At 39.0% G+C, this 21,173-nt stretch overlaps 1 protein-coding gene across 4 annotated transcripts in view; it reads right to left on the reverse strand.

The window, feature by feature from the left end:
- ets1.L (v-ets avian erythroblastosis virus E26 oncogene homolog 1 L homeolog) overlaps positions 1 to 18,855 on the reverse strand; it is a 40,518-nt gene extending 21,663 nt beyond the window's left edge. Inside the window, exons 1-2 of one of the 4 annotated variants that reach the window (XM_018224346.2) lie at positions 18,355 to 18,855; positions 2,067 to 2,186 (exon numbers count right to left, since the gene is read on the reverse strand). In XM_018224346.2, coding sequence (XP_018079835.1) covers positions 2,067 to 2,186; positions 18,355 to 18,430 — 196 coding nt within the window. In that variant the 5' untranslated portion in view covers positions 18,431 to 18,855. 4 annotated transcript variants of the gene reach the window in all.
- Positions 18,856 to 21,173: the final 2,318 nt, after the last annotated feature.

The following is a 21,173-nucleotide window of genomic DNA, read 5'->3' on the forward strand; positions in this document are numbered from 1 at the left end:
GGCATACAGTTATTAAGGCAAGCTTTGCATTATCTCAAATCTTGTTTATGAGCCAGAACGAGGCACCTAAAGTGAAAGGGCATAGTGGAGTGGCAGGCAATAAATTATTGAGCTGAGATTTTTAAATGTGTTTTTAATAGGTATGGATGTTTTAATTAAAAGAAAATTGGGTTTTGTGTTAAATTTGAAAAGGACTTTTATTATACAGCGCGTGTGTGCGCGTGTGTGTATATTGGGGAAACAAATACCAGTGCTTCTTTTAGTTTATGAATAGAGTTAAGGCTGCACTCTGCCCACAAATACATCAAACCTTTCCTGGAACCAGGTATGAAAATAAATAATGTAACATGTGTCCACAGTTCTGAAGAAACTGTACAAAAGAGCACAGCCACAGGTGTAGTTGCACTAAAATGAATGCACTTCTTGCATGTATTGGTCACCAAAGGTTCTTTTTGTAGTTGTCCCAAAAACGATTGAGTCTGTCCTGCCTCTTGGTTGAATCATGCACATATCGTCATAGGGGACCCCGCAGCTACTGCCATACTGAATATGGCGTTTGCACAGCAGGTTGCATCAATAGGAGCAACAGACATGTTCCCAAAGAATCATATTTACATATGTAAATGTAATTTTAACACTGATCACCATAAGTGATGCAATCCTAACTCTGAAATGGTAATCATACCCTTCACTCTGCTACCACAAGCAAACCACATTGAAATCAACTTTGCTTTTATGACCTCTTCTCTGTCCTTTTACAACACTCACGTCAAACAAGGTACCTTTTGTCACTCTAAAGGTGGCCATAGACACACAGATCCTATCGTACGAATCGAGGATTCGTACGATTTTCGGATTGTGTGTGGCGTGTGCCATCTTTCGTCCGACGGAGATAGGTCGTTTGGTCAGGTTTGATTTTGACCCGACCGATCCCGCCGGAGCCCACGGCACATCGTAATCGGATCGTTCAGCCATACGGCCGAACAATCGGATTACACCCGATATAGCCATGTTTGTTAATGGCATATCGGGGAAAGATCCGCTCGTTTGGCGATGTTGCCAAACGAGCGGATCTTTGCATCTATGGCCACCTTTACCCTGCTAACTGGTGTGTACTGGACTGCACTGTAGCAGGATATAAGCAGACTAGGACAGCCTTGTGTTGGCAAAATTGCATTTGGAGATAAGGAAATAATCACAACACAGCCTATACAATCAGTGTCAAAGCTCATGCATATCAAAGCAGACTGAGCTCCCTAAAATTTTCCAGTGATTAGACTGGATCTTGTAGCATACCCTACAAACTTGAGCAATTCTGGCCCTTGTACCCCCCTCCCACACCAAGGTGATCTACCCGACCCAATGAAATGTAACGGCTCCAAAAAAGTAGCCCCTGTCTGAAACTCTAATCCTGGATGCAGATATTTATCAAAAGTGCTCACACCATGCAAACGTTACATTCTTTATACTTTAAGCATAAAAGCTGAGAATAATGTGAACAATTCTACATCAAATGTAAAAACTATGAGAAAAATTAGTTGTGTGGTTTCATAATGTCATATGATTAAAAGGAACTCTGAACTCCACATATAAAGCAAAATATCAAACATGTATTAAAGAGGTAGTTTAACTTTTAGTATAATGTACTAAAAATGATGGTCTTCATTTTGCAAATTTTTGTTTTTAATTATTTAGCAGCAGCTCTCCCATTTGAAATATCAGCCACTGGTTGCTAGGGTCCAATTTAAGATAGCAACAGTCGTGGTTTAAATGAAATATGGTATTATTAATAGTAAGGAGCCTCAATAGAAAGATAAGTTATAAATGTTATAAAAGAAGCAATAACAATAAAATTGGAGCGTTGCAGAGCAATAGTTTTGTTTGGTTGTGGGGGTAAGAGAGAAGAGGAAGGCAAATCATTCAGAAACTATAAAAAAAAATCAAGCCCAACTGAAAATGGTCTTGCACTGAGAATATAAGCATCTGTTTGCAACAGTATGATACAGAATTGTATTTACAATTTCTATTTTTGTAGAAACATTGTGAAATAAAGTAGCATATCTTACCAATGGGGATCCCTAAACGTTGTTGCTCCTTGGAAAAGCCACTAAAAGTAGCACGAAGAGCTTGAGACATCATCTCTTTACTACTCGGAGTCAGAAGAGGAACATCTGCACATTCCATATCTAAAAGCAAAAAAGGTATTTTGGAGTTGAAAAGAGGGTTATATAGCATTCTGTTATAGTCAGCCTACATGTTTGACACTGCTGCAGCTTAAATGTCTTCATTGGTCAAGGAAATTATATAAAAATATAGTAAAAACACCATGTGTGCCATTCCCCTAAAATATAAGGCCTAAATGGATGATAATCAGGCATCTTCGGATAACTTGGTAGAAAGGATTTGCGTGTTTTACTATGGTAAAATTGATCATCAAATAATTATTCCATGTTCATCAAGAGTAAAAACAGGACCAAACCCCTTAAAGTGACATTATAAATTGAAAATTTATTTTCAATTCACTCAATGTTGCAAGTGTTGTAGTATACCTCAGGGCTGTATGATGGGCGCGGTTTTAACAAAAGGACCTATTTGTTAAGGACAGAAAAGTGATCTATCCACATCTTTTCTTGACATGTGTCCCCTGACCTGTGTCCCCAAGACTACTGGCTGACAGATAAAGGTCAGTAATACAGTGTGTCTCTGTGTCTCTTATCACCTCTGATTTGACACCCTGCCCTATGTCTCACATCCATCAATCTTGCACAGCAAGAAAACAAGAGACCACTGACATCTGTGTGGAGCAACATAATAAAATCCAAGCCCCCCCCCTCTAAAACTATCCTATAGGAATTTTATGGTAGGGGTTTTCAAACACCAAGCATTAGAAGTAGGGATGGGCGCATTTGACCCGTTTCGTCAAAAATTTGCCACCGGCGAAATTTCGCAGACGCCCATTAAAGTCTATGGGTGTCAAAATAATTTTGTTGCGTGGTGAAATTCTTTTGACGCGCGTCTTTTTTTTTTGACGCACACCGCCATACAAGTTTATGGGCGTAATTTTTTGGCTAAACGAGGCTGAAAAAATTTGCCCGTCCCTAATTAGAAGAACTGATATTAAGCTTGATCAATTATGCTTGAAGTTCTTGACTAAACTGGTGCCCTAGTTTTGGCATGCAACATGAATGTTACACATATAAAGTATGGCATTACTAGATATTGTATTCTGTACACGTCCAATACTCTAGTTGATACAAGGCACAGCACAGAATGCCTTCTATGAATAAAATGAAACATTGTGTAGCTTCTTCCAAGAATACAATGCTGTGTCATGCAAGGCTTGGGAGTTGAGTGCCAAATATGCAAGTCAGTTCCTATAAAGAACATGACAAATCCAGATATACCTCTAGGAATATGCGTTTGCCAAATCCTCACAGAAATTTCCGTGCCAAATCTGGAGCATAACGCCCAGAAATACTATGGCGTGCCAGATAAAGAACTTACCCTAAAGTTCATTCAAGTGAAGAGCTTGCAGGGTGAGCTACTGCATTCATGGCTTCTGGAAAAATATTTAAGACTTGTTCTGTTTGACAGAATATCACAGAGTATTGAGCCAAAATATGCTGCAGGTCTCAGAAGCATACTAAGTATTAATCTCTATAAATTACTGCACGGCAGTTTTGGCTGCTTATGCTATGTAACACAAACTATTTTTTTTCACTGTATCACAATCCAAGATGCTTTGCACAGTACAGTTTCCAGACAGTATTACGTTTACAACATTTTGAAGTATGCAATACTGATGCATTTTGACAGGATACTGTCAGTATCTGTAGTAAAGAAGGACAGCACAGAACCAGCTATTTTTGCTTGGCTAATTCAAATCATGATCGAGTATCTGATGGAAAGTAATACTGGACTGTGGGGTTATAAGGGTTAGTTTAAAATAAATAGAAAATAGCAGAGTGCTTTTTATTACAAGTATCTGACCTGTTATTATAAATGCTAGGGATTCGAAGTATTCCAGATAAGGGATCTTTCTGTAATTTGCATCTCCATACTTTGCGTACTAAAAAATCAACGTCAAATAAACTCAATATGATCGTTTTGCCCCCAGTAAGGATTATTTACATCTTAGTTAGGATAAAGTGCAAGGTACAGTTATATTATTATAGAGAAAAAAGAAATTTAAATTATTTCATTAAAATGGAGCCTATGGGAGATGGCCTTCCCATAACTTTCTGGATAACAGGTTTCTGCATAACAGAGGATATAATGCTAGGAACATTATAGGAAAATGTCAGTATTATTATGTTAAAGTAGTGGCTTAAAGGCAAGCTGTAACATATTTTTTCATTCATTTTTCGCTTAATGGTACAAAACAGAGTGACAAGGACACAAATAATGTATTAATGATCTATGGGCCTTTAATAAGAGAAACTGAAATGGCAGAAACATGCTTTTTCTCTCTGTTTAACAAGTTACTCTTTGGCCCATTTCTTTTATCAGCAAAGAATTTTCTTGTTAAAATATCAAACCAGTGCTGTGTCTGCATGACCTCTGGTTTCTTGCGTGCAGTGAAGAGGCATGTCTTGTGAATAGGGAAAAAGTGAGCTGCCTGAATACCACCTCATTAGTCTTAGTGGGCTCCATATAGAACTGTAAAACATTTATTTGGGGAATAATCCTTACATCATTGTACAGCTATATTTTCTGTTTTACAATAAAAAGTGACTTGTAATCATAGGCAAATTTCTTTACAAAAATGCCACAATATGCTGGATTATTTCTTACATACTCCAGCCTATATAAGGACATTACAGCCCCCAGCACAGCATGACTAAAGGAAGAGTCTCTCCAGTATAAGTTGGGGGTTACTAGGGCATTTTGTAAAGAATGCAGAAAGCAGCCTTCTGTTCTAAATAACACTGACCCATTCCTACTGACTATAGGAACATGTCAGTATCAGTTGTGATTCTGTGAGTCTTACATTTTACAATAGAGGAGTACATTATGCTCTATATTTTAAAGTTCATTAAAAGCATTCTTCATTTATGTAGCACTGGCATAGAAACTTAGACCCTGCGTACAATGAAGTTTACATTCTATCATATTCACACAATCTATAGCCAATTGCATCAGGAGACATTTAGCCCCTCTTCAACTTAAGTTGTTGAGACAACTTAGGGAGACTTCGGAATAATGAAGCGACAATTATGCCATCCCGCCGGTGATTAAGATTTTTGCTGGGAAGGCATTTAGTGGAGATTAGTCGTCCACAGTAGCAAAAATTTATTGCAGGCGACTAAATCTCCCCGTGTGCCACCACCCTAAAACTAAAAGCATTGATCCCACTTTATCCATGCAGAATCTAACAACCATTGATACAGACAATATGCAGAGATAATGGGGGTCATTTATCATCACTGGGCAAATTTGCCCATGGGCAGTAACCCATGGCAACCAATCAGATTGATGCATTTATTGTTCTACTTGCAGCTGGCTTTAAAAAGCTATTCTGATTGGCTGCTGTGGGTAACTGCCCATTTGCTTGGGCAAATTTACCCAGTGTTGATAAATGAGCCCCAAGATGTTGTCACCCCTGCTGAAAGATCCTACATGTAGTATGCAGCCTCAGGTGATAGCAGCAGGCATCACCACTTCCGGCTAAGGATTGTGGACCTTGGGACTATATTTTTGATCACCACTTCCAAACCCAGTCCCTCCCCAGCTGTGAATAGAAGCGCTATTGTCTCTTGTTTTCATTTTCTAGTCAACAACATAGTCCAGAGCCCCAATAAAAATTGATTATCCATCTGCACTGGTCACAGCAGTGATGCAGTGGAAAGGCAACCATTATACAGCCACCATGCTGAGCACCTTATTACAAATTAAAGAATCCTACCTATTCTATCACAGCAATAAAGCAAACTCACATTGTCCTGTTCTGTAATAGGGTTCAAAAATCACATCTCTCACAATGCTTACTTGTCCACTATAAAAGCACACACCTTCTCTATTGCAAGCTAATGTTCAGTACAATGGGAACTGGACTAATTAAATTGCATGTGTGAACGACAGGCCTTCATCCTCAATACTCAGCGCCTACCATGGGAGGTGACAATTGTGGGAGAGGTAATAAGAACAGTGTTCATTTATTTAACAAAGCAGTACAAACAATGTACACACAGGGTTCTTGTAAACAGCATAAATAGCTATTTAGAGCCATGTTTCGCCTCTATTGTTGACTTTCTGCCAAATCTTAAAGTAGGTCTTACTGGGAAGAAGACATTTATAATGGGTTCTTACTAAAGTCCAGTCACTTACGAACAGCCATAATTTCATGAATTTCCTAGGGAACTCTGTATGGCAGCTAAGATAGCAATGTTTGAGCCTTATGCCTTAACATGACTTCTTATTAAAGGTTACCATAAACTGGCTGATACTCATCAGTATTTGATAGATTGGCCTGTGAGCCAAATGGATGAAGCAGTCAAACATGGGTTGCCATTGCTCTATGTTCCTTTGTTTTATTAGCTTGGGCTGATGATTGTTCATTCTAATGTACCATGCACTGACAAACATGATTCACCAGCAGATGAAATATATGAACGTTTCCAATGAATCAACCAATATCCATGGTATATAAAGATTTTAGTTGACACTCAGCCCAACATACATTTACCATGTGTACATGCCTTGCATGTGATTTTTGAAGTCAATATATTTCCAGCATAACGCTGTAGACAGCATGTCAGCACTGCATTAACGCTTATTGCTTGGAGAATTAAACACCACTTTGAAAACATTGTCCCTGCACTCATTCAACTGAATTGTTAGTAACTATTCTATCTGATAGAGAATATCTTTTAGGAGAGTATCAATCTGAGCTATGCAATTAAAGATCCTTTCCTTCAACTCAGTTAGGTCACCTCAACCAAAACAAAGAGACAATGTATAAGGGAGCTGTAGGTGTGCAGAGTTGCAGTTATACATTTTGGCTTTGTGAACTAGAAACCGAATGTACACTTTTACTGGCAACAACTGCCTATAGGGGATTAAGTTTTAGAACAGTTTACATTTCATGTAACATAATACAGCAGCTTTCACAAAATAAGATGTGACTCACTGTGGTTATAAGCTGCTTTTGGGAGTATATTAACGCTGAAAATACGTGCCACTCCAAGTGTTTTTTAGAATTTTTGTTACTATGAAAAGCCTTATAGTAAAGGTTCTTTTAAGGGCATGAAAAAACAAAAACCCCAGAACATTTGTGGCCATTTGCAAGAAAGACTTTATGTCAATAGAAATATCATATTGGAGTAATTTTGAGATTGAACAAGAGAGAATAAGGCATAATGATCATTGCGGCAATAAAAATTCACAAAAATTAAAATGTAATGCAACTTTTTTTTTACAGTTATTAAAATTGTGAACTAGATTGTGTATAGTGACTTTACAGTTTGCTTAAAGGGTTCCTTTTTTACCCTCAAACAAGGACTTTTCCGGAAATGACAAGTTTTTATAGATAATGCACACATTTTTTCTGGCACATCAGTCACAAAAATTTTACAGGAGTGAAAAAATATGTCCAAGAAGAAATGGTTTACTCTGAGCATCATTTTTCAATTAACCAGACATGCTTCACTAAAAAAAAAAAACAGAACAATAATTCTTAAACACAAATTGACTGAGGCACTGTTATGTCCTGGAGAATTTTGCACAAATAATTAGTCTGTACATATTAGATACAAACTTCAGTCATCCCAGCTGCAAGGGAATTGTATTCCAGATATGTGATCCCAACTACCACCACTAACAGGGGATGCAATAGTAGAGACGGTAGAGAGAATTTTCAGTGACACAAAAAGAACGTTTGAGTAGACACCGGTTATTTGGAATGAATTGTAAGCACTTAAAACATAAACCGGAGAGGCCTGCCAAAATTAAAAGTAGCCTCTATTTACAGAGTATTTCCATACACCATAAACTCACATTTTCTCAATACACATGCATACTATACACCCATACACAATTCTCCAAGCAATAAATATTTTGAGTTTCAAATATAAAGTAAATTGCAAAAGTATTCAGACCTTTCACCCATTCTTATTGCTGAAACTCAATATTTGTGCAAGTGGTGTATATACAAGAACTAAAATATGCTGTTGGTGTAAGCAGTCACTACATTTTGTAGAGCCACTTTTTTACAGCAACATCAATTCTTCCATGGAGAATTGCTCCAGGCTGTGTTCATTAGCAGGATAATGCTTTTGTATAGCAGTTTGTAAAACGTACTGATTTTTAGTTGCTTTAAGACCAGTGCTTTGACTGGTGCTTTCTACATTATAGATTTTTCCTTTTGCCTATTCAAAACTTGGGCTGAAGTGAAAAATAAATTCCCCAGTTCTACATAAAAACACAGCACAGGGTTCAGTCTTCCCAGATGTGGCAGGGTTAACGGCTGTTCTTTCTCCTCCTCTTGTGACTGAGTCACCCCAGTGTAATGCGAGACCACCAGAATGGATGAGTCTAGTTAATCGTCACAGTGTGCATGGGAGCTAAATCACTGATCCCTGTTCCATAGCCAAACTGACTGCAGTTTCCAAATATTCCCACACTGCCTGATTAAACTTCTCCCAGGGCCACAGTCATCATGCATTCATTCTCCATATATCCCCACCAACGCATGCACATGCCCTCTACATACATATGGGAACCACATTGGAAAACTTTGAAAACCGATCACTTAATGATATCCCTATGCAGTACCAAAAGTATTGCTAGATTTCTGGCACTAAATGGGTTAAAGGAGTATTTATTTTACTTAAATGGGACATGTTGCGCCAACAAGAAATCAAGCTCAAAGAACAATTTCACACACCCCCAGTGGTGCCCCTTTCATATGGAAGTAATTTCAGTTATAAGAGCAGTCCCCTTCAAGGAATTTGTTCTCACAGCCCTACTGTGCTGCTCCCTATGGGAATTGTTCCTCTTCTAAGAACATCTTCTCACAAGTCAGTGTGTGTTGTAACTTTCATATGGGAGAAATTTCTGTCATAAGCAGAACCCCTTCACGCCACCTAAAGATATTTCCACTACAGCAGAGGATCTTATCATTACATCCAGTCAGTCACTCACAAGATGTCCCTCAAATGTGGGAAAAATTCTAAGTAAAGCAACCTGAGAGTTATTAGTAGGATTTCCACAGAAGGCAACATAAACAGTGCCTGGGATTGGAAGCTATTAGTGGTTATACGAGGGATTTTTTTCTCTGACACAGCACAGGTATATTGAAACTCACTGTGCAAGAGAAGTAGCTCACCCCACTCTAACCGAGGTATTTGTGCATAAAAATGGGCAAGATAACACAATTTTGCCCAATGTAACACTCTGGCTAAAAAAAAAGTTTTTAGGTGAAAGAACCTCCACTGCATAACTGGATCTATACACATAAGTATGAAGAATTAATAGGAATCAAAGTGTTAATTATCTACCATCATGAGGCCGGTAGTTGCATTAATACCAAAGAAGAATTACCCTAAAAAGCAATCTGGATGTTGGCTTAATACACATACACAGTTCAGCCAGGGGCGTTATAAGATGGCGTTAAAAGAAAATGGCCTATAAAGGAACAAAGATCAATTATTTATTGAAACCATCATGCTGGAAAATAATTAGGTCTGAGTACACGCTGTACCTAATTCCAAACAACATTAAAACTTTCTCTGATCCCAAAGGACAAGGCAAAAATAAGCAAAACAAAAATAAGTTGCACCTAGAATGCACCTGAGTGGCTTTACTACAGAAGAATATGTCAGTGTTCCTTTGAAATTGACCAGACTTCTTTAAAGCAGTACATCTACGGAGAATATTTACAGAGGAACATAGGTGTGATTCACCTAACCTTAAAGGAATACTACCAAAATGCATTACACGCATCTATACACATTTCTTGTAAAAGGGTATATATTTTACGTCAAACAGACGTTAGATATGTATAGCAAATTACAAACTTATTGTGGATGTCAAGGTTTTGCATAGATAGATGCTAACTTTACTTGAAGATATCCACTGGACTAGATCACTACATCAGAGCAGGATATAGCACTAGCATGGCTCATTTACAAACACTGGGCAAATTTCACCTGGCCAGTAACCTATGGCATTGCTCTAACTCTGGCTGTCTTTAAAAAAAAAAGGAGGCAGTAAATCATTGTGACTAATGGTTCAGATTTGCCCAATGTTGATAAATGAGCCCAATAAAAATGAAGGAGCAACAATATACTACAAGGCTGATTGTCAAAAACACAGATATGACATCATAAAACCAGAAGTGACATCATTTGAGGTCGCTGAGAAGGCAAATGGGGACCTGAAGTCTCAAACCCATAAATTTGGAATGTCTCGGAATCTAAAGAAGGGGTACAATTTATTTCATGCATTGTGTGGGTCACACTAACTTTAGGTAAGTACATATGATTCTTAAAAGAAGTCATAATACAATTATTTACACCATCCTACAATCAACACCGCTAACATTTTATCAATTACTCATCTTTTATTTCCCACTTCTGAAATGCAAAGAAGCAATGACTAAACAGAAGTATATATTTTGCATACAATGTTAAAGACCCTTGAATGACACTGAGCCCATTCCTCTAATGATTTCTTTTAGGGCTCATAACCACAGACTTTTTCAGTGACATATTCCATATTGCAGCTAGTGCACCTTGAACATGCACATAGGGCCTAACATTTTGACTACATTCTCACCTCCACAGCCTGTTATGGTTTCCCCAGGCCAGGACCTGGAAAATATAGCAATTTAGTACATTGGGTGGTGTCATATATTAGGCCCCCCAATATGTACAGTACATAATTTATGCTAAGGAAATTTTCAATGAATACATACTCAATTTATGCTATGTTTTAAAGTTATTGTATGAATATAAACACAATTTTCAATTTCAAGTCTGTCTATTGGCAGAAGCCAGTTCCTCTCTGGGTCAAACTGCTAAATTCTGCTGCATTGTTTTAAGTGCCAGAAACAGACAAATGAATGGCAATAACAAAACAAACCAGACACTTTAAATATTAATGCATGACAGTATGTATATTAAAATTTAGAATATAGATACATTTAATTCATTTTTTACCATTTCTGTCACTTTGCAAATAAACAGTTTGTGGGTGAACATCTCCTGAGGCTGAATGGTATTCTTAAAGGGTTGTTTACCTTTGAGATAACTTTAGTATGATGTAGTGAGTGATATTCTGAGAAAATTTGCAATGGGTTTTCATTTTTCACTATTTGTGTTTTTTGTGCTATTTAGCTTATTATTAAGCAGTTCTTCAATTTGCATTTTAAGCAATCTGGTTGCTAGGGTCCAAATTACCCTAGCAATCATGCATCAATCTGAATAAGACACTGGAATATAAATAGGAGAGGGCTCGAATAGAAAGATGAGTAATAAAAATTAGCAATAACGATAAAATGTGTAGCATTTGCTTTTTAGAAGGGGCCCATTTGAAAGCTGCAAAGAGTCAAAAGAAAAAGGCAAATAATTATAAACCTATAAAAAATAAATAGTGAAGACCAATTGAAGTTGCTTATAATTGGGCATTCTATGACATACTAAAAGTTACCTTAAAGGTGAAGCACCCCATTAACTGTGCACCTGTTTTAGAAGATAAGACAAGGCAATTCTATTCTGCTAGTCATACTAAAGATCAGGCAAAACATCAACAAAAACTCCCACTGTCTGCTAGTAATCTGTACACAGATAAACCATACCAGTATACCCGACACACACATTCCACCATACTAAGCATGATCAGAACTGCTTGTAGTGTCCCTTTAACTAGCCAACAAAAATCCAGTAACAAAAAGTAGCAACAATGGTCTGAAAACAGTTACGCATAAGCCATACAGATGCAAAAGGTGTTAGTGTGTTCACAGCTAACACGGGCAGCTCTGTCTCACGCTCCTCTATGCTCAAAATGACACACAGCTCTGCTTGCTATATGGGCTGTGCGGCAAGGGTGTGCTTTCTTGGTTGAAAATGCAGTCAGAATGTTGGAAATAACTCAGAGGCATAGAGGTGGCTCTGTGGTTAAAGGATTGTAACACTAAGATTGAACAGTAAAACGCATTTGTTACCGATCAATTGCCTCATCAGAACCAAATTCCTTATATGCATTAACCAAGTGGAAAAAAGTATTTTACTCAAAACAGAGTTACAAGAATTACTGTTCATGCAACAAAGAAGCACTGTCCCTGAAAACAGGTTATTACGTTGAAAACAAGTCATTTTGAACTAAAAAATCTACCATATAAATAAAAAGTTAGAGGTGGCAGTGAATACTATGTAGACTGTTGAACTGGGGACTGCTCAGACTGCCAATATAATACACCAGAAGATGTGTGACCAATCATTCAGCTCCTCGGTAATATCTGGATCGCTTAGGGAAAATGGCCCCAAATATGGGCCAATGGGATGCCTAATCAGCCAAAATCAGTCATAAGGCCAACTATAATACGAATTGTAATTTATTTAGCCTTACTTGGTCAGCTAAAATATCACAATACATGCAGCAGCAGGATGAAATATGTAAAATGGGGGTTCTACTGTATACTCATTTTCAATTTCTGGTCAAACAGTGCCTGCCACACTGTTTTCTGACTAGAGGTACCAATTGCAGTCTGATGGGATCATAAAATAGTCTGTTGTGCTCAATCGGGGGGGGGGGGGTGTCATGGTCTGAACAAACTGGCATCTTGGCAGTAATGGAAGAAAAAAAAAAACCATAGGGGGAGAAAAAACAGCCAACAGGTTAGCATTTAAAATTAAATAAGAAAAAAAAGTCATCCAAGGGCAGGCAGGAAACAGGGAAGCTTATTTTGCAGAGTATAACAATTTTCATGGCCCAACAACCTGCAACCCCATTTACCTAACTGATATACACTCACAACTTGCACATTTCTTTTTCAATTCAGAACTTGAATAGCTGCTCTTGAATGAACTAATCACAATAAAACTGGCCATATACCAAGAGATCTTGTTCAGCAAGGTCATCCAGCAAGCACATATTTACCAAATTGACCATTATCTACTTGCTGGGTAATTTGGGATTTTTCAGCCTCCAGGCCAAGGATTTTTAGAAGAAACCAACTTAGTAGGCCAATGTGTTTCTACGCTACAGGATTTTCAAAAATGTTTGATATACCACTGCCATTTCCCCATACACATGCCTGTAGCTGCTGGTGTATGGACAGTTTTAGACTGACAAGAGTTGTTTATAATGACATGTAAAATACCTTAAAATGAGTATGTAGAACCTTTATAGTTACATGTAAAATCAACACACCCTAAAATTTGTTTACAGCAATGGATGATCTGATGCTGTGAATACCACCTCTTTAATAGAGTTGATTTATTAATTGAAATCTATTTAATTTCATCTCAAAGAGATTAATAAATCAGGCCAAGGTTACACAGTAAAAACTAAATACATATATATAAATTAACATGTGCAGAACGCTTACTTAGAAAAGAAGCAGATAGCTACATGTTACTTTCAAAGCAATGTGACATTCAGAAATTAACAGAAGTAGTCATATGATTAAAGGAACAATGACAAAAAAATCTTATGAACTTGTTTTATTCTAATTCCACCCTGCTGTGTTCAGCTATCTTTAATCTGCTGTCGAAACAAAGTCCCACCCAATCTGTTGTAATTCATAAACATTACCTGACCCCAAAGAGCATCTTCAAGAAAAATTAGAGGCAATTTGCATATAAAATACAGAATTCTACCAGCAAATCATATGAAGTAAACACTACAAAGCTGACAATAGGTAATTTTTCCCCAGTGGTCCCTTAATAAATGAAACAAAAACAGAAGTCATATTCAAATAACCCATCTTTGACATTAAAAACTTCAAATAACCTATCTTTGCCATTAAAAACTATCCAAAATGCCTCAAAGGGCAGGTATATAGAACATCTGTTTTTACAGAAACAAACCATGATAAGTGTGACAGTTGTCCTTTAAACACCCACCCTACTCTGGCCCTCCAAGATTTTTAAGGATGTTCAAGTGTGAGGATGGCTAGTGGTCCCAAAAAATAAAGGCAAGGCCAACCAAAAATATAAATGGCTATATAAATTGTTAAAAGAAACTATACAGTTAATAATTTAAAGTAAAAAAAAATACAAGTCATAAGGAGTTCTATGACAATAAAAATGCATGGAGTCAAAGATCAAGGGCTTTTATATAGGTTATTGTATTTCAAGGTGACTTCTAATATCCTCACATTTTACATCTTTTCTTACACTTAAATTTAAATCCAAATATTAGGCACCACCAATGATTCTACAGGCTTACCTGATACCCAAGGGCAATGCTCGGTTTGGCAAAAAACTGCACAGGCCTGGGGTATTTCTGTAGAGTCCACTATCATCGTGTTTTCCTGCTTCTTCCATCTACTCTCCATTCTGGAACAGGAAGCGCATGCACAGACTTAAATGCAAAAAGACAGCTTTTTCACTCTACTGTGCATGGACCTGCCCAGGCCCAGAGAAAAAGAGACAGAATAGAAAGAAGATTGCAGCTGTGAGCTTTTACAGAAATAACCTAGTTTTCAGCTAACAGAAGCACCAGCTTGGGGTACCAGGTAAGCTATTATAATCACTGGGGGTGCCCGACATTTGGCTCCAGTCAGTGATTTTAACTTTCTTTCTCATTTAAAATGAGTCATATGATATTGCAACTGTGTATAAGCATATTTACATCAGCACTACATGACAAAAAAATACTTAAATGCATAGAGGCAAAGATGGGATTGACTAATGAGTTAGATCTTGGTTTTCTTAAAAGCAATGGATCAATTCAGACTTTAACATCTAGTATACTGTAGATACCAGGCAGTAACCCCCTAGTAACCAGTCTGAACAGTGAATAAAATATGATGGTTGCAAGCAAGTAACCCAGAACATCTAAGTATAAAATGAACTCTTCAGGCTAAATATAGATACCATGGAGCTATGTAGAAAGCTGCAGCATTATCCTGTCACAATTATTATATTAGTTTGAGAGATTAGTAATGATTGCTACACATGAAACAAATATAAAAGGAAATTCTAGGGCCTTAGGAAACTATATTATTGTCAATTATAAAATTCTGGTAGCCAGCTACTTAGCAAGGATTCTGTTTTGCTTTCACTTGCCTAGTCTGGTTTGGGGGGGAAGTACTCTATGATAGTACTCTTTCTTCTAGCTAGACACTGACCTTCAGAAATTAAATAGAGATGGTACCCTGCATTTTAGGCTTTAAATAAATAATAGGTTCCCAGTATAGAAACAACTGCTATATCTATGATGACACCATAAAGAAACTAAGTTATAAGACACTTCGTACATGATTTCTCCTTGGTGGTCAACACCGAGTTCCTTTATGGTTGTTCTTGCTGTAAAAAGTGCTTTAGTAGGAAGCAAGATACCAAAGTAGAAAAGCCTTACATTTTTTAGAATTGCATGGTCAAAAGTTGCAGACTGTGTCGTCAGACATAAGGAATGACTGGCTATATGACTGGGTTTTAACTGTGAAGCTTGTGTTTAGTCCCTGTGTTCACCTCCTATTGACCCTTTGAAGGCATTTATCTAACTGTGCCTCAGGAACCAAAATCAGATTATAAATCCTACAGTGCGAGTATATACAATGCATGTACATTGTGCTGTGGTCTAGTGGTACTATAATTATTTATTGCTTACTGCTCTTGAGTCTCACTGGAAACTCATCTCTGGGAAACCGTCATGTTGCATGTCTTCCATGGCCTACTAAAACCTACTGTGTTGTTTGCAAAAAAGTTAATGCCAAGAGTAATGCTATTTACTTAGGTAAGCGATTTTAAAAGATCACAGATACTAATCTGTACAGCTAATCTCTTTATCTCCACAATTTGCAGTCCCTGCCTGGAAGGCAAGTGTACTTTACTGTATTATTTACATTTGTGCTTTTCAAGGGCCTAATTATGCAAACCAAACAAACAAATCCCCTCTCTTTCAGATGCTAAAGAGGTGCTGCAATGCTCACTTACTACTGCAAACATCATTACATTAAATCATGCTCTATGTGTTCAACCCGTAAGCAGATAAGACTGCAATTTGATGTATGAAGGTAGTCTCAAATAGATGGAATATTCTTTGGCTAGGGGAGGAGCCTAAAAAATATCCACATCACTTAGGAAAAAAGATGACAAGGGAAAGGCCTGCTGCTCAGATGTATTGGAATGATTTATACTAGACTTTTGTTTACATTACCTATGAACCAAAATAAACAAAAAATATATAAACAGGACTCATCTGATGCCCTATTTAAAGTTAATCTTGTTTTGATGTTAAAAATATATATAAAGTAAGCTTTGTATCAAGCAGGTTATGCAATTGCTCCAAGAACTCCATAAATAAGAAACACTGTGACAACAAAAGAATGGGCATGAATTATGTCTGTTCAACAACTTTTCTGCAGATGGTCACAGATCATATTTAAATTCCGCTGCACGCACAGAAACCGTTACAGGATATAAACCCTAACCCCCCCCCCCAAAAAAAAACGAGAGCCTGTGCTGTACTCTTGGTCGCTGAAGTGGTTAACAAATTTACAACCAGATATTTCAGCAAGCCGAGTCACCAGATGTGGCTGCTGAGAATACACAGCTATGTCCATTAGAAAGTAAACAAAATTCTTAGTAGTATCAAGGCTATAAAAAGGGTGATAAAGGATTCAATGGGATGATGCTTTGCTGCTGGCACAGTTCAGTGCATTAGATCAAAGTACTTTAGGAGTCAAAATGTCATCAACCCCTTGAGTGAGACAGGCTAATCAATGTCTCGCTCACTGCTAATTGCTGAATTCTACAGTTGCGCCAAGGGCTTTTGTGTTGATGCAACTGAGTAGTCGCAGCAAAGTTGTTTGGGATAGCAACTTTGAATTAAATGCCAGTGGGGACATTTATCAATTTATTGCTCAGCTCCAGCTGGCAGACTTTAACCCTAACCCTAATAATACACTAGCCTTCAACTCGCCGTGTCTCCCTATACACAAAGAAGGCTGCTAAAACTGTAGAGAAAAATTAAAAGCCACAAATTTGTGCTGATTTAATGAGCGGGTCATACTTATCCGCTAAACTGATAAAATTAAATTGTAGAGGGAGGGTAGAAACATGGAGGTCACAAGGGTTTTTTTTTTTTTCGTTTTTTCCCAGTTCTAACTCACACCCTTTGCTTCTCAGACTATAGCAGCCCAGATGCTCAAGCTGCAGCTGCATAAATATGAATGAAAAAAAAAAATCAGAAAATGTATTTTCTTTTAATATTAAGACCACAAAAACAGTACTTCTCTTTACAAAACGCTCTGCCTATGAAGCAATCTTATGGGCCGGGTCTCAAAAATAACAGAATATCTATGCAGCACATATAAAAATACAAAACAAACACAGACACATACAATATATTCTAACAGTAGAAACTTCTATAAACGGTGGCAGGTTGGTGCAAGTCTCTCTGACTGGCTAAACATTTCTTCTATGTTGCACCTGTGAGTGCTACATGTGGTTGTGCTTTTTGGTATCCAGTGTGGTACCTGCTACAGGCCTCACAATGTCTCCAGGCAACTTTTGGTACCACAGAACCACCTTGCCCATTCCACTATGGCTTGTCACACAAAACGCGTCATAGTCTAACTGGGGGTTTTATAGTTCAGCTGTATATATGTGCAATATGTATACACTGAATTATAAATACGTGCTCCCTCCTTATATATTTTAGTGTTAGCCCTATGTAGAGTATAAAAGCATAGGTGCTATATATGAGTGCAGTCCCTGTCCTGTTTAATGTTCCCATGCCCCATTCATACTCTGCAAGTATCTCTTCTCCCCTGAAGGTCCTATAGGTCTCTGTACTAACTAATTATCCCTGTATGTTCTGTTTCCATTGCAACGTGAGGGCCCTCCTGCTGTACTGGCCCAGGTGGGTTTTATTCTAAGTAGTCCAGCTGCACAAATCATTCTCAGGCTATAAAGTTGTCTGTCTTTTTATTAATGCGAGCACTTTGTGTATGTGGTGTGTGTAACTCTGAGTGTACTGGGCTGTCACATTTCTCACTGCCTGTCTGGCTGTTCATGTACTTTATAAACTCAAATGAGCGCTACAGTGTAGCTGTTTTGCACACTCAGCTGGAGTGTGGGGACACTAGTGTGTGCATTTATGTCCTCAGGTATGTGCCGTGACGTGTGTATCACAGCGGGTTTATGTTGTAGCAATCTGCCCCTCGGCCCCGCACCCACTCACCAGAGCACGAATAGGCTTCATAGTCTTTCTCTGTTTTGATGATTAAAGTCGGTTTAAGGTCTAGTGCAGCTTTCATGGCTGATGTGCCAGTGCCTCTTCAGCTGGGCGTCCTTAGTGAGAGAAGGCGGCTGCTCTCCTTATACACAGATGCGCAGACACAATAGAGCCCGGCGCACTCTTCAATCGCACGATGATTTCTCCTTCCAAATAGAGAAATGTGTGTTCTCCCGCTTTCCTTTTCCTCCCTGTCTCTCCTTCCACTTCCCTTCCGCTCTCCTTGTGAGCAGGGAGCTGAGCCGCCTTCTTGCCGGGCTTTTGTTATTTCTGAGCTTGTGTCCGTGCAGTCTGTGAGAGGAGCTGGGCTGAGCGAGGGCTGGGCTGGAGCTGTGACAGCAGCCGGGGGCTGACTTTGTGTAGAGCGAATGGGAAGCCAGCAAAAGTCACATACTGCTAACTAACCTTCTGCACATCGTGTCCAACAGCTGCTCCAGCTTCTCATTTGCATGATGTACTCCCTGCTGCTGCTATTCACCTGAAGACCCTCCTCACTCATTAGGGCCGGCTCAAACTAATAACCCAGGACTGCCATTAAGAACATACTGATGAACAGTGTCAGACGGGGACATCAGGGGCCCACCCAAAAGACCTTAGATCAGGGGCCCACTCTCAGTACTATTATTCTTCCTCTCCTCACTTAACCTCTAGTCTATTCCCCTAGTCCAGAGGTGCCCAATTTTTTTGCAACAAGGGCCAGATTTGGTGAGGTGAAAACGTGTGGGGGCCGACCATTCAGCCCGACATTCTTTGAACCATTAACATTAAATGACAGGAATCAAGTAATCGTAGCAGTAAAATTTGGGCACATTAGTGAAATGATCTGCCACTTGTCTATACCGCCCGAGGTTGGCCTTAGTTTTTGCCGCCTCCCCCCCACCTCTCACCTTCAGCGCTCTCTGCACTAGAAGAGACGAATTTCCGGGTTGAAAACCGGAAATTCGGCTCTTAGTTACCAGGAGTGGCATTTTTGCCGCCCCTGGCAACCAGGGGGGCACTGTCGTCTGAGGCGAGTGCCTCAACTCGCCTCATTGGCGGGGCTCCCCTGGTTAGCAATAGACACGTACTGGAACGTAGTGACGTCACACTTCTTTAGTTTACTGTACTGGCACGTCAGTATGTCTATTGACACCTTCAGCCCTAAAGAAGTATGCGAAAACATTGCACCTCTACGTGCCAGATCATCACTAATGTGCCTTAATATTACTGCTACCCCCGACGACAAATTGCCTCTTCTTCAGGGCGACAATCTCCCCGAACTGCCTTCCCCTACCTTCCCGCCGGCTATAATGAAAAATCGCCGTCGGGATGCTTTGTTTTCTGAAGTAATTCAGAATTTTTATTAATATTAAGAATCCCAAATAATAATCCCATTTGGGATTAATAATCCCAAATTTAAAAATCTCTATTTTAAGCACTAAGCTCCATCCTCTGTATGCACTGTGCTCACAATCCAAGTTCAAGTTCTACATGCTAAGGTACATCAGCCAATGAATGGACAAATGGACAAAGCCATATCTTTTAAATGCACATACTTTTTTCCATTTACAGGTAGGCTAATGCCACACTGAGCTGCCCCGTAGACCATGCTTAGGCTGCTGGAGCACGCCCCTGCTCCATTTACCTGAGCTGCTTCTGCCTGCGTGCGCTATACACAGCAGAGGTTGCCTGAGGATGCCTCCTCTTGCGTATTTAGGCTGACCTGCTTCTGCTCCACTGCATGTGAGCGCATGCAGGAAGATGTAATGCAAATCAACTGAGATGGGACATATAGTGGAATTAGCTCCTCTTTACCTGCAAAAATAAATAGGCTGAGAGCAGTGGAGCCTACAGCTCCTTGTGCCCATAGCCTTATACAGAGGCCAAAAAACAGCCCCTCTGCTCATATTATCAGTCTTCTGTGTCTGTACTCTGAGCCACTGCAGGCACAGGAGCAGACACACAGAGCAGATATCTGCACCGAAACATGTGAGTATGCAACCCAGTGTGAGTATTGCATCTTCACAATGTCATAATCACAATACTATTTTGATTACCGTAGTATTTAATTCAGATTTGGATTACATGACAGCATAGAAACAGCACATCAGAATAGATTAATTTGGCCCATAAAATCACCCATTAGGCTAATGCCACACAAAGCTGAAAAATGCATTCCAAGAATTAGCTGCCTACACTGGCCTTGCCTGCACCAAAAACCATTGCATCAGCCTGGGTGCAGAGATACACTGTGAACCACAGTGCCAAAACGTGAAAGTTTGCAATTCAAAACTGAAATCAACCACGAGTGCCTGCACTAGGGGTGCAGACAATGTGGTAGGCTCATGCCAGCGTAGGAACAATTTTTGGACTTCATTTTTCAGCAGGCCTGGATTCAGCCCTATGTGGCATCAACCTTAACTTAGCTAGTGTTCCTGACACTCAAAAGATGGCCTGATGAGATAAGACGATGGGGTCCTGTTGTGAAGACATGTATAATACTGATGTAGAACTGCTGCCTGCTGAACCTTTGGGCTGGCACAGTAAGTTTATTTTATAAAATGCAGCATTTCTATACATAATCTTATTAATGCTTTAGTTCTCCTCTAAATCAATTTTTCTGCTGGAGGAAGGTTGCTTTGATCAAGGCGAAATTGCCTATTAGGTGCCCTAGGTACTAGACTAGGGCCTGCCTAGTGTCAGAAGTCTGGTCTATGAAACTGAAAAAAATGAATGGTGCAGATCCAATGTGATTCCATCACGGATCCTAGGTCACTATTTAGTTA

This window comes from Xenopus laevis, chromosome 7L, assembly GCF_017654675.1.
Source record: "Xenopus laevis strain J_2021 chromosome 7L, Xenopus_laevis_v10.1, whole genome shotgun sequence".
Lineage (NCBI taxonomy): Eukaryota > Metazoa > Chordata > Amphibia > Anura > Pipidae > Xenopus > Xenopus laevis.